At 50.8% G+C, this 11,493-nt stretch overlaps 1 protein-coding gene across 1 annotated transcript in view; it reads left to right on the forward strand.

Annotated features, from left to right (window-relative positions):
- Window positions 1-11,005, forward strand: part of RRM1 (ribonucleotide reductase M1) — a gene marked incomplete at both ends in the record, with an annotated part of 13,071 nt that extends 2,066 nt beyond the window's left edge. The window contains 13 exons of the mRNA XM_010180204.1: window positions 696-735; window positions 962-1,124; window positions 2,414-2,555; window positions 3,133-3,216; window positions 3,851-4,012; window positions 4,577-4,656; window positions 5,140-5,341; window positions 6,363-6,512; window positions 7,415-7,636; window positions 8,035-8,111; window positions 8,930-9,065; window positions 10,200-10,295; window positions 10,817-11,005. Of these exons, the coding sequence (XP_010178506.1) occupies window positions 696-735; window positions 962-1,124; window positions 2,414-2,555; window positions 3,133-3,216; window positions 3,851-4,012; window positions 4,577-4,656; window positions 5,140-5,341; window positions 6,363-6,512; window positions 7,415-7,636; window positions 8,035-8,111; window positions 8,930-9,065; window positions 10,200-10,295; window positions 10,817-11,005 (1,743 nt within the window). The remainder of the gene's footprint in view (window positions 1-695; window positions 736-961; window positions 1,125-2,413; window positions 2,556-3,132; window positions 3,217-3,850; window positions 4,013-4,576; window positions 4,657-5,139; window positions 5,342-6,362; window positions 6,513-7,414; window positions 7,637-8,034; window positions 8,112-8,929; window positions 9,066-10,199; window positions 10,296-10,816) is intronic.
- Window positions 11,006-11,493: the final 488 nt, after the last annotated feature.

The following is an 11,493-nucleotide window of genomic DNA, read 5'->3' on the forward strand; positions in this document are numbered from 1 at the left end:
TGGCTCCTGTGAGTCTCTGTAAGATCTGGGGGCTGCATGCCAGCACACCTCATGTGGAGCCTTCTGGTTTGGGGAAACAGCGAGGAAACAGGCAGGGTGTGTAAAGAGCAGAGCTGTGGAGGTGGCGTGGACAGGATGGAAAGGGGGTACCCTGAAGGACTGTGTGTGTTTCTGTAGGCGTGTAGATACGCAGTTCCTGACCTGTCCTGTAATTGCTGCTGTCATCCCTTAGGCACCAGCCTGAAAGGTGTCTGCGGTAGTTGTGGGCCTCCCATCCTTGTGTGTTGCACAGCCAGCGCTGCGGGTTGTGACACAGCTGTTTGGGAAGCATTATCGTAGCAGAACTAATAACAGGTTAAGGAGGGATGGGGTTTTGTGGAGAGCAAGCACTCCCTTGGCTTCCAGCCTTAATGCACTGTGGTTTGAGAGGGTTTGAGTCTCGTGGCTGAGTGCTCCGTAGTCCAAAGCGTGGAGTCCTTGGTGTTGCAGTTGTGCCGTGGGCTTCTGGGTTTTTCTCAGTCATTAGCCACCTAATATCCTACACCGTTAGCGAGGGGAGCAGTGGAGTGCAGGGTTTGCGCTTCTGTTGAAGCCTGGGATACAGGAGCATGAAGATGCTCGAGTTTGGGGTTCATAGGATTTATTTTTTAATTGAAATCTGCACATCTACTGAAATGCTTTCTCTCTTTTTAAAGACTCTGGAGCGCTCCTACTTGCTGAAGATCAACTCAAAAGGTAAGAACTGTCTGTATCAGCTTAAAGTGCGCCCTTTCCTTGAGCAGGAGGTTGGACTGGAGACCTCCCGGGGTTCCTTCCAACCTGAATTGTTCTGGCTCTGTGAAAACTGGCTCTCCAGTGGCCCGTCGCGTGTTGGTCGTAGTCAGTGCTGTGACCTCTGCGTCCGCACTCGGCGGCAGCAGCGCGCTGACGTTCTTTTCTCCCCTTTGCTCCCTGTGTGTAGTCGCTGAGCGTCCGCAGCACATGCTGATGAGGGTATCCGTGGGCATCCACAAAAACGACATCGACGCCGCCATCGAAACGTACAACCTGCTGTCCGAGAGGTGGTTTACCCACGCCTCCCCCACGCTGTTCAACGCAGGCACCAACCGGCCTCAGCTCTCCAGGTACTTTTGCCTGCAGGTGTTAACTGGACCACGATGAGGTTTTGGGGGGTCGGGTCTGTTTGAATGGGATGCTTTCACAGCTTGTAAAGGTAGTAGCTGTGTTTGTGTGGTTGGTTTTTGAGGTTTTGAGAAGCTGCGGTCAGATTTAACTTGATACTGAGTGTAATCTTTGGGGAAGAATACACAGGTTTCTGTAAGCTGCTAAAGCCACTGGAAGGTTTTTTTGTTTTTTTTACCCCAGGTTCCAGTAGAAATTGGGGAATGACCTATTAGAGAGCAGCGTAGGGGAAAGGGACCTGGGTGTCCTGGTGGCCAGCAGGATGACCATGAGCCAGCACTGTGCCCTTGTGGCCAAGAAGGCCAATGCCATCCTGGGGTGTATCAGGAGGGGGGTGGTTGTAGGGCAGAGAGGTTCTCCTGCCCCTCTACTCTGCCCTGGTGAGACCACATCTGCAATATTGTGTCCAGTTCTGGGCCCCTCAGGTCAAGAAGGACAGGAACTGCTGGAGAGAGTCCAGTGTAGGGCTACAAAGATGATGGAGGGAGTGGAGCATCTCCCTTCTGAGGAGCGGCTGAGGGAGCTGGGGCTCTTTAGTTTGCAGAAGAGGAGACTGAGGGGAGACCTCATTCATGTTTATAAATATTTAAAGGTGAGTGTCACGAGGATGGAGCCAGGCTCTTCTCGGTGACAAACAACGATAGGACAAGGGGTAACGGACACAAACTGGAACACAGGAGGTTCCACTTCAATTGGAGAAGAAACTTCTTGTCAGTGAGGGTGACAGAGCCCTGGCCCAGGCTGCCCAGAGAGGTTGTGGAGTCTCCTTCTCTGCAGACATTCAAAACCCGCCTGGACGCCTTCCTGTGTAACCTCATCTGGGTGTTCCTGCTCCGGCAGGGGGATTGGACTGGATGAGCTTTGGAGGTCCCTTCCAATCCCTGACGTTCTGTGATTCTGTGAAATGTTGACGTGGCTGTCTAAAGTTCCTTACGTGCATCGCCTTCTGTAGGTTACAGAGTGAGTCCTGGTAATTGTTTTCTAGAGTACACTGAAAGCAGCAAGCATAACTGACAGGATTTTAAGAATGTTTTGCTTTGCTAGCACAGGTATCAGTAATACGACTGTTGCTCGTGCTGTTTCTGAAACCCATGGTTTTGCTTCATTTATTGGCTTTGCATAGCGCGTTAAAGATGCAGTGTTTACCCTTGTTTTTCTGCAGCCCTGGTGAAATGCTTCTTGGCTTTTGTTGTTGGAATCTTTGCATGCTAAAACTCTCTGTTTCCATCAGTTGTTTCCTGCTGTGCATGAAGGACGACAGCATCGAGGGGATCTACGACACTCTCAAGCAGTGCGCGCTCATCTCCAAGTCTGCTGGTGGGATTGGCCTTGCTGTGAGCTGTATCCGAGCCACGGGCAGCTACATTGCTGGGGTAGGTGTGCAGATGGTGTTCCCAGCAGAGGTCAGCCTCCTGCTTTCAGGAAATGTCCACATTTCAGTGGCCAAATCAACGCTTTAAGGCAAAAAGGTTTGTTTTCCTTGGTGTTTTGGCTTCCTAATAGGAGTCCTTCCAAAAAGAGGATCTTATTCCACTGTTTGACCAGACAATTCTGACTTATTCATGTCTTAGCAACCTAGGAATGTGCTCAGAGACTTCCACATGGGCCCTTTTTTCTGTATGTCTGACTGCTCGTGATCATCGGTGGATGTGTGTTTGGGTTTGGGTTCTTTCTGTCACAGTGTATGTAACCTCTGCAAGCCTCCAGGTTACGAAATGTAGAGAAAAGAAGTTAGGAGGTACATTTTATTAACCCTGGGGTCGGTAGCTGATACATGTGTTTTAGTCTATTTAAAAAATAGACGAGGGAAGGGACTGCCAGAGACTGATCGGGGTGCTCAGTTCTTTGCTGTCCGCGTGAGGGTTTTGCAGGCTGCTGGAAGACGTACGGAAAACGTAGGGCCGTCTCTGCAGGCTTTTCAGTACTGATGGTTTTCCTGTGCCTTTGCAGACAAATGGGAATTCCAACGGGCTCGTCCCAATGCTGAGGGTCTACAACAACACTGCCCGTTACGTGGATCAAGGTGGAAACAAGGTACTGGCTTTCTGTTAAATTAGGGTCGAGGAGGGAACCTCGCGCCAGAGGGAGGTTCCACAGCTACAAAAGCTTGACCCAGTAACATCAGTCAGCTGATGGAGGGGTTGTAGGTGACACATAGTTAAAATCAGACTTTTTCCCCATTCTTGTTGGTGTTCTGGTGTTCTCCTTTCTCGTGCAGATTTATCTTTTGGTATAGGTTTGGTGCACAATGTGCTCGTGTTAGATCAGCCCCTTGCACTGGTTATTAGTCACTCTGTGAATGCCCTGAATTAAAGTTTAAGACCGTAGAAAGCTTCCTGATCTGTATCCTTTGTCTTTGGATAGTCCAGAGGTCAGTGGAGGCATGACACAGTAAAGCACATCCAAGATTTGTCAAGCTCCTGTTTACACGGAGGACATACATTTTTGGTACCAAATAATGTTTATTGATAGTCTGGGACTTGTAATGTGGCCCAGTTCCAATAAGTGAGAGCAGCAGTAACACAAGAAAGCCCCTCGAAATGGCCTTAGCAGGACTATAAAGCTAAGCTGCAGTTAGTTTAGGGTATTGTGCACGCTCAGGAGCAGTGCAGGGGGGTTTATTTTCAAGGGCAGTTTGTTCTGATCTCGACTGTGTTTTATGTATCAGAGACCTGGGGCTTTTGCCATCTACCTGGAGCCGTGGCATTTGGACATCTTTGAGTTTCTTGACTTAAAGAAGAACACTGGGAAAGAAGAGCAGCGAGCCAGGGACCTCTTCTTTGCCCTCTGGATTCCTGATCTCTTCATGAAGCGAGTGGAAACCAACCAGGTAAGGAGCTCGGTGGGTGCAGAATGGGTCTGATAACAGCCAAACAGCCCTGGATGGGAGTTCTCGAGGGGCTGCAGAGCCACCACCCCGGCAGCATGGGAGCTGCTGCTCCCCAGTTGAGAACTGGGCTGTGCAGGTGGAGATCAGAGTTGGAAAACTCCAGTGGGACACTTTGCTTCAGTGCCTGATCTTGCAGCCCAGGACTCTCACACTGATACTGATACTGTTACGCTAAGTTTTTATTCTGAAGTTTCCTTAAAGCTCCAAAATCTTTTCAGTCGATTGGTCTTCGTGTGACTGCTTGTATTTGCTTTAAAGTGGGTTCTGTCTTGAGAACCAGTCGTTTCAAGGCTAAAAATGCTGTTTGGTCATAAATGTTCTTGTAACTTAAATGCATCTGACTGGTCTGATGAACACCTCCGTGTCTGCTGGCACTTGGTTCCTAGTTTTTCAGGATGGGGAGCATAGTTTGTGTGTCCCCGTTCACAGCAGGATCTGCTGAGGAAGTGGAATGCCTTGAATTAATGCCTAAAGATTTTCTCTGAATATTTTTCCTTCTTACAGGACTGGTCCTTGATGTGTCCAAATGAGTGTCCTGGCCTCGATGAGGTTTGGGGAGAGGAATTTGAGAAACTGTATGAGAGGTAAGGAAAGTGAGTAGGCTGTTAGGTGGTGGTGATCCCTTCACCGAATTGCCCTTGCGTGGTACCTGGGAGCCAAGCCCGGGTCTGTGGTGTTGGCCCATGAGCGGTCAGTGCGTCCCGTTACCAGATTGCTGAAAGGACCGAGATGGGGAACGCCTGCTTAGTGTTTGCTTCAGACCGTGACCTGCACAAGACAGAGTTGTGTCTGAACGATTGCTTTAGCTTGTTAGAGGGAAATTCTGGAGTGATCCCTGCTTACAGTGGTCGACGGCTTGCTTTTGAACGAGTTGTGTGGGATGTTGTAGTGAGAGGGGTCTGTTTCCTTTAAACAAGAACAGTTGGTACCCTGCTGCTAAGACTGTCCTGGCGAATGGGGTCTCGCCTGAGAACCTGACGTTGTGTCAGATGTGATTCTACGATTGTCTTTTCACTGCTGTTTTTGGAGAGCCTGGGGATTGTTAAGCAACGTGTGCCCTGTTGCAGCTATGAGAAGCAAGGCCGTGTCCGCAGAGTGGTGAAGGCCCAGCAGCTCTGGTACGCGATCATCGAGTCTCAGACAGAGACCGGCACGCCATACATGCTGTACAAAGACTCCTGCAACCGCAAAAGCAATCAGCAGAACTTGGGGACCATCAAAAGCAGCAACCTGTGTACAGAAATAGTGGAGTATACCAGCAAGGATGAGGTAGGTGTAGCATTTAGGACAGCTGGGACTGCTCCTGTTGTAGAACTTGCCTGACTCTTGGCTGGGGAGGGGAACGGGTACCTAAGGAAATTCTGGGGACGTTTTGACTCGAGTGCTTACAGCTCTTCCACTGACTCGGGGAGTTTCCCCTCCTTTCCATCTCCCTCCGATGGTTTGGTACCAAACAAGATGCCCGTCAAAGCAAACCTCTGAAAGCTTGAGGGAGAAGTGAGCTCTTTAGGTGTCTGACAGCTGACGTAAGCATCTCTTCAGCTGATGACTTAGTAAGACCATGCCTCTCTTACCCCCAGACTTACATTTCAGTAACAATTTCCCCCAAGTTCCCTGTGTACCACCCCAGTCTTGGTGCTCCGTGGCTGTGCTGCGTTTGGACCACAGCATTGCTAGCAAAGGCGAAGGACGGCCACAGAAAGGAGTTGGTACTGATACAGCACAGGGATCTTTAGTGCGGTGAAGCTCTTGAGGCTGCTGTAGCTGCCAGTGTCAGTTTCTGCTGCCTGAGCCACTTGTCCTTCCTTAGCTCGCACTCTGGCCTATTCATAAAATCCTGAGTAGTCTTGGAGAGGTGGGGAGCCGTCTTGCCTGCTTGCACCGCATGGGAAACCTGACTTCTTCCGGTTCTCCTGGCGTTGGAAGGAATGGTAGTGTTAAAAATGATGATGAAGATGCCCTGATGTAGTCTGGATCTGACTGAGATCAGCTGCTGATTCTGGTAGCAAGAAGTGGTTGGGCTTAGTCTGTGTAAGGAGGGCTTGCAGGCAATAGGATTGACCAGGCCAGAGAACTGAATTTTTACGGTGATACCGCTTTCCACCCCTTTTTGAATTGTTGTTACCCTTTTTGCAACTTTAAGAAGTGAGGAGTGCATTTTTCCTGCCTCGTAGGTTGCTTGGGTCTTTGTGTCCACGTAGTTTGGATAGAGAGCGTGCTGTGGAACTGCGATGGTGTTTATGCAGGGGGTGCTGTTGACGCGCCTGTTCTCGCTGCGTTTTCTCCACAGGTTGCGGTCTGTAATTTGGCCTCTATAGCCCTGAACATGTACGTCACTTCAGAGCATACGTACGATTTCAAGAAGCTGGCCGAGGTCACTAAAGTAATCGTCCGAAACCTGAACAAAATCATTGACATCAACTACTACCCTGTGCCGGAGGTGAGTGCTGCGCTGAGCTGGTGTGTCAAGAGCAGTGACCAAGAGCCTGTTCTGTCGCAATAGGGACTGTTTACAAGGGATGGAGTGATGGGACGAGGGGTGATGGTTTCAAACGGAGAGAGGGGAGATTCAGACTGGATCTTGGGAAGAAATTCCTGGCTGTGAGGTGGGGAGGCCCTGGCCCAGGGTGCCCAGAGAAGCTGTGGGTGCCCCCTCCCTGGCAGTGCCCAAGGCCAGGTTGGACGGGGCCTGGAGCAGCCTGGGCTGGTGGAGGTGGGGCCCCATGGGGATTGGACTGGGGGGGTTTGGGGTCCCTTCAACCCAAACCAGGCTGGTTTATGCGTTTTGGGGAGGGTGCATAGACTGCCTTCTGGAGGAAAAGTGAGAGGGTTGGTACTTGTTGAAGTGGAAAGGGAGCTGGGTTTGTTGCGTTCCAGTAACATAGAAAAGCAAGGGGCAGAGCTGGGCATTGGAGGAGGAAATCGGCAAATACCCAGAGCGTGAAGCCAAACCACCTGAGGATCAGACTTTTCCTAGCGTGTACGATTTTGAATGCCTGAGTTTGAGTATTCCTGGGTCTGTTTTCTTTGGGTTTTTTGGTTGTTTTTTCAGAAAGTGCTTAGCGTTCATTTCTAAACCATAGCGCCCTCTGTCTGTCAGGTTGAGCAATTAACATCAGTGATCGCTTCTAACAGACTTAACCTGGGTCCTCCAATTCCTGCCCCACCAAACGGTGGGGAGCTGGGCAGGATTGGAAGGTGGGTTGTTGCAGCAGGAGGGATGGCCCGTAAAAGGCAATGGTACGGATGAAAATTCCTCTCAGAGGTCCTTTCCAGCCTTATTTTTCCTGTGGTTCTGTGTAGTTCTGCTAAAAGTAATTGCTCTCTTTGAATGCTGTGCAGGCTGAACGCTCCAACAGACGCCATCGTCCCATCGGCATCGGCGTGCAGGGCCTGGCAGATGCTTTCATCCTGATGCGGTACCCCTTCGAAAGCCCTGAGGCCCAGCGCTTGAACCAGCAGATTTTTGAGACCATTTATTACGGTGCTTTGGAAGCCAGCTGTGAACTTGCCAAGGAGCAGGGACCCTACGAGACGTACAAGGGTTCTCCTGTCAGCAAGGGCGTAAGTACCAGGACCTGTCCTGTGCCAGGGAGCTGTGAAAAGCCAATAACGTGGCTGTGCTTTGGTGCAGAAGGAGATGGGAAACAGCTGGGCTGGTAATATTGCAAGAGTACAAATGGTGCTTGAGTTTTCCTCTGTCATCTGGCTGCCTAAGTGCAGTAAGAAACGCGAAGTTAAACTGAGGTGCAGGGAGCGATAAAAGCAAAGTGAGACTCGGCCTGTGCTGACTGCCCCCTCCAGCACAGTTAAAAGACTGAGTGTTTGTAAGGTTATGATACAGGCTGAGGCTGAATTGTAGAGAGTAGTTAATAGGAGTAACAGGTTAATTTACAACCTGATGTATAAAATGTGGATAAAAGGGCTCCCTGTCTAATTTGGGCTGCACCCGTGTTCCTCAGATTCTTCAGTATGACATGTGGAACGTCACCCCGTCTGATCTGTGGGACTGGAAGGCTCTGAAGGAGAAGATTGCGAAGTGAGTGTTCTTGCACAGTTTCTATTAGGTGTAAAATAAACTCGATACGTTCTGGCTGACTGAAACCGAAAGATGGCGCAAGGCTAAAAATGGTCCTGTGTGTGCCAGGAGATCTCTCTTCAGAGCTGCTTTGTGCATGGCTTGCTTTCGTTTTTGTCCTCACAAGCCAGAGGAAACCCACCCGCTCGCCTCTGGTTTAGCTGAGCGCTTATTTCACCTTGGATGCTTCAGCTGAGCGGTTTGCCTTCCCGTTAATCAGACGTGCTGCTGAGGGAGACAGAGTCATAGCCTCCTTCCCCAGCTGGCAGGGAAAAGCAGCTCCAACATCCTGAAGACAGAAATCGTTAGAGCACGAAGGACCCGTAATAAATTTACTCCATTTGTGTGGGTCCAGTTTTTGGTTTTAATAAATCTTGTCTACTGTCTCATGAGTGGAGAGGTCTCGGGCTCTTCATGGGCTGCTGTTTTGGTTTTGCCTCAGTGCTGCGGAGTTGTGCAGTGCCTGACATTTTTTTCTATGCACCCTTTCTCATGAGTAAATAATTTGGGAAAGCCTCTGGCTAAGGTGACCATAGCAAAGACTTCAGTTATGCTTCCATGTTGAGCCACGTCCGAAGTTTAGTGGAGCTTCCCTTTCTTTCCTGCAGGTCGTGTGAGGGCTTGCAGGTTACCCGGAGATTTCTGGGGTGCCAGCTGAGAGTTTCCTAGGCTGGCCCTCTCAGCTCTGTGCAGACAGTACATAAACTGTGCTCTTCTTGGGTCATTTCTCTCTTGTTTCACTTGGTTGAGGCTTTCTCACTCTTGGCTGTTGTTCCTAGATACGGGGTCAGAAACAGCCTGCTCCTTTCTCCCATGCCAACCGCTTCGACTGCGCAGATCTTGGGCAATAACGAATCCATCGAGCCCTACACCAGTAACATCTACACACGCAGAGTCCTCTCAGGAGAGTTTCAGGTAAGCAGGGAGCTGTGAGGAGGAGATTTTCTGTTTCCCTGTCTTTGATTTTGACTGCTAAGAAAGACAAGGTGGAGGCCACACGTTTGGTAACTCAGCTCAGTGGGGTGTTTATGTTATGGCCAACAGAGCAACATCTAGCCTGCACTAGGTGCTGTAGGAGTAAGCTTTATGTGTTCCACAACGATCATCGTGAAGTGTGCAGGATTGTAAAGTGCTGTTTTCGTTTGGGAAAAGCCTTTAGGAGCCCTCAAGATGGGCCTGCAGGAATTCTTACTAAATGAGTGATGGTTGATGCAGTTATCGAGGGGAGGTGCCTGCTGTGGGAAGAGTAACAGAGCACCGTGCTGCGTTGGTCAGTCCTGAGGAAAGAGGTGCATGTAAAGCACTGCAGAGACCGAGTGAGAGCTGTACAGACACAGAGGGGTTTGTCATTGAGGAAAGAGGGAGACAGTTTGAGGTCCAGAGGCTGGAGTTAGCAGAGAGCGCTGTGGAGACCAGGGGAATGCCTGGCTGTTGGGGAGGCCTGGTCTGTTCATCCCCTCCTCGGTGCTGGGGAAAGCGCTGCGGTTCCTGCTGCCTGCAGCATCAGATCAGATGTGGTGAGCTCAGAACGAGGGGTTCATTACCCTGCTCCGCTGTGCGGGTTGACTGCGGGGCTGCTGGTCGTGCACCCCCCAGTGCCAGCAGGCAGAAATTCACTCATTTTAATTCCCAAATAAACAGCCTGCACCTCTTTTGTTCTCCCCCCTTCTGACTCCAGCTTGATGATTGTTAATACCCTTATTTAGTAATTCCTGTTGTGGTCCGTGGCCCCGGTAAGTCAAGACCTCTCCCTTCCGCATCTCTTGGCGTTCCTCACGCAGGGGAGTTCTGCCCCCCCTAAACATTCATCCCATAACTTCTCCCATGGCTGCCCCATGGATTGAGCCCTGGTTGGTGCCGGCCAGGGGTCGCAGACAGCTCCTGCTCTGCAGTACCTCACGTTTTTCCCCCTGCTGTTTCACCCTCTGGCCTCGTCTGGCCATCTGCACCTCGGTGCGAGTTGATCAGTGCTGTACAAGGTTTAACCAGGCAGGGCACGTAGCTCAGTGGATGCACAGCACTTCCCTTCTCTACCCTTTGCCCCTACAGGTTGTGAACCCGCACTTGTTGAAGGACCTCACAGAGAGGGGCCTGTGGAACGAGGAGATGAAAAACCAAATCATCGCCCACAACGGCTCTATCCAGGTACGGGTGAGAATGGTGAAACCAGGGAGGGTTCCTGCTGGCTGGGGGTGCTTTGGCACGCAGCGCTTTTGAGGTCTGCGGGGTACGGGTGACTCAGCCTGGGGAGGAGAAGCTGCAAAATGGGCATCTCCAGTGGAAACTGAGGGATTGTGTCTGATGGCAGGGGTGATTTGTTCCTGCTGGAGCCTGCTGTGTCCCAGGGACTGCACCACTGATTGCTGCTGGAGCAAATACTGAGTCAGGCTGTGCTGCTGCAGGCAGATTCTGCAAATGTTTGGATTCCCATTTGTCAAAAAAGATTATAAAGGCCTGTTTGCAAACAGCTTTTTTCTCTCTGATTCCCCAGAAGAAGCTGTCCTGTCCCGGTTTATCTGTGCTCGGGTGCTTCCAGGTACAGGGTGCTTGGAGTCGGTGATGGAGTTCAGCCACAGAAAGCTTTCATTCTAGTCAGGGTTGCTGAAGTCTCAGCAGTCAGTGCAGAATTCCATTTCATAAAGATGAACTCTTCCTGTTCCTTTCAGAATATACCCGAGATTCCCGATGACTTGAAGCAGCTCTACAAAACCGTGTGGGAGATCTCCCAGAAGACGATCCTGAAGATGGCCGCAGACAGGGGAGCGTTCATCGACCAGAGCCAGTCTCTCAACATCCACATTGCAGAACCCAACTACGGCAAACTCACCAGCATGCACTTCTACGGCTGGAAGCAGGTATCTGGGAGAGGCGGACAGCAAACGGGGGCTCATCAGTTCTTCCATGAAAAGTTGGTCTCGCTGATTCTCAGAAGGGCACACGGCCGTTTCCTTACAAGAACCTGGTGTTGCCACTGAAATGTCGTAGAATTGTGGAATCACTTGGGTTGGAGAAGCCCTTTAAGATCATTAAGTCCAACCATGCCCTGTCCCTCACTAAACCACATCTGTCAGTGCCTCATCTCCTGTCTATTGAACCCCTCCAGGGATGGGGACTCCACCACTGCCCTGGGCAGCCCCTTCCAGCTCCTGAGAACCCTTTCCATGAATGAATTTCCCCTCAGATCCAACCTCACCGTCCCCCTTGAGGCCATTTCCTCTCATCCCATCGCTTGTTCCTGGGGAGCAGAGCCCGACCCCTCATCGCTACCCCCTCCTTTAGGAGCTGCAGAGGGGATAAGGTCTCCCCTCCCCTCCTCTTCTCCACTTGAACCCCCAGCTCCCTC

The sequence above is a fragment of the Mesitornis unicolor genome, unplaced genomic scaffold, assembly GCF_000695765.1.
Source record: "Mesitornis unicolor isolate BGI_N332 unplaced genomic scaffold, ASM69576v1 scaffold7080, whole genome shotgun sequence".
In the NCBI taxonomy this organism is placed as follows: domain Eukaryota; kingdom Metazoa; phylum Chordata; class Aves; order Mesitornithiformes; family Mesitornithidae; genus Mesitornis; species Mesitornis unicolor.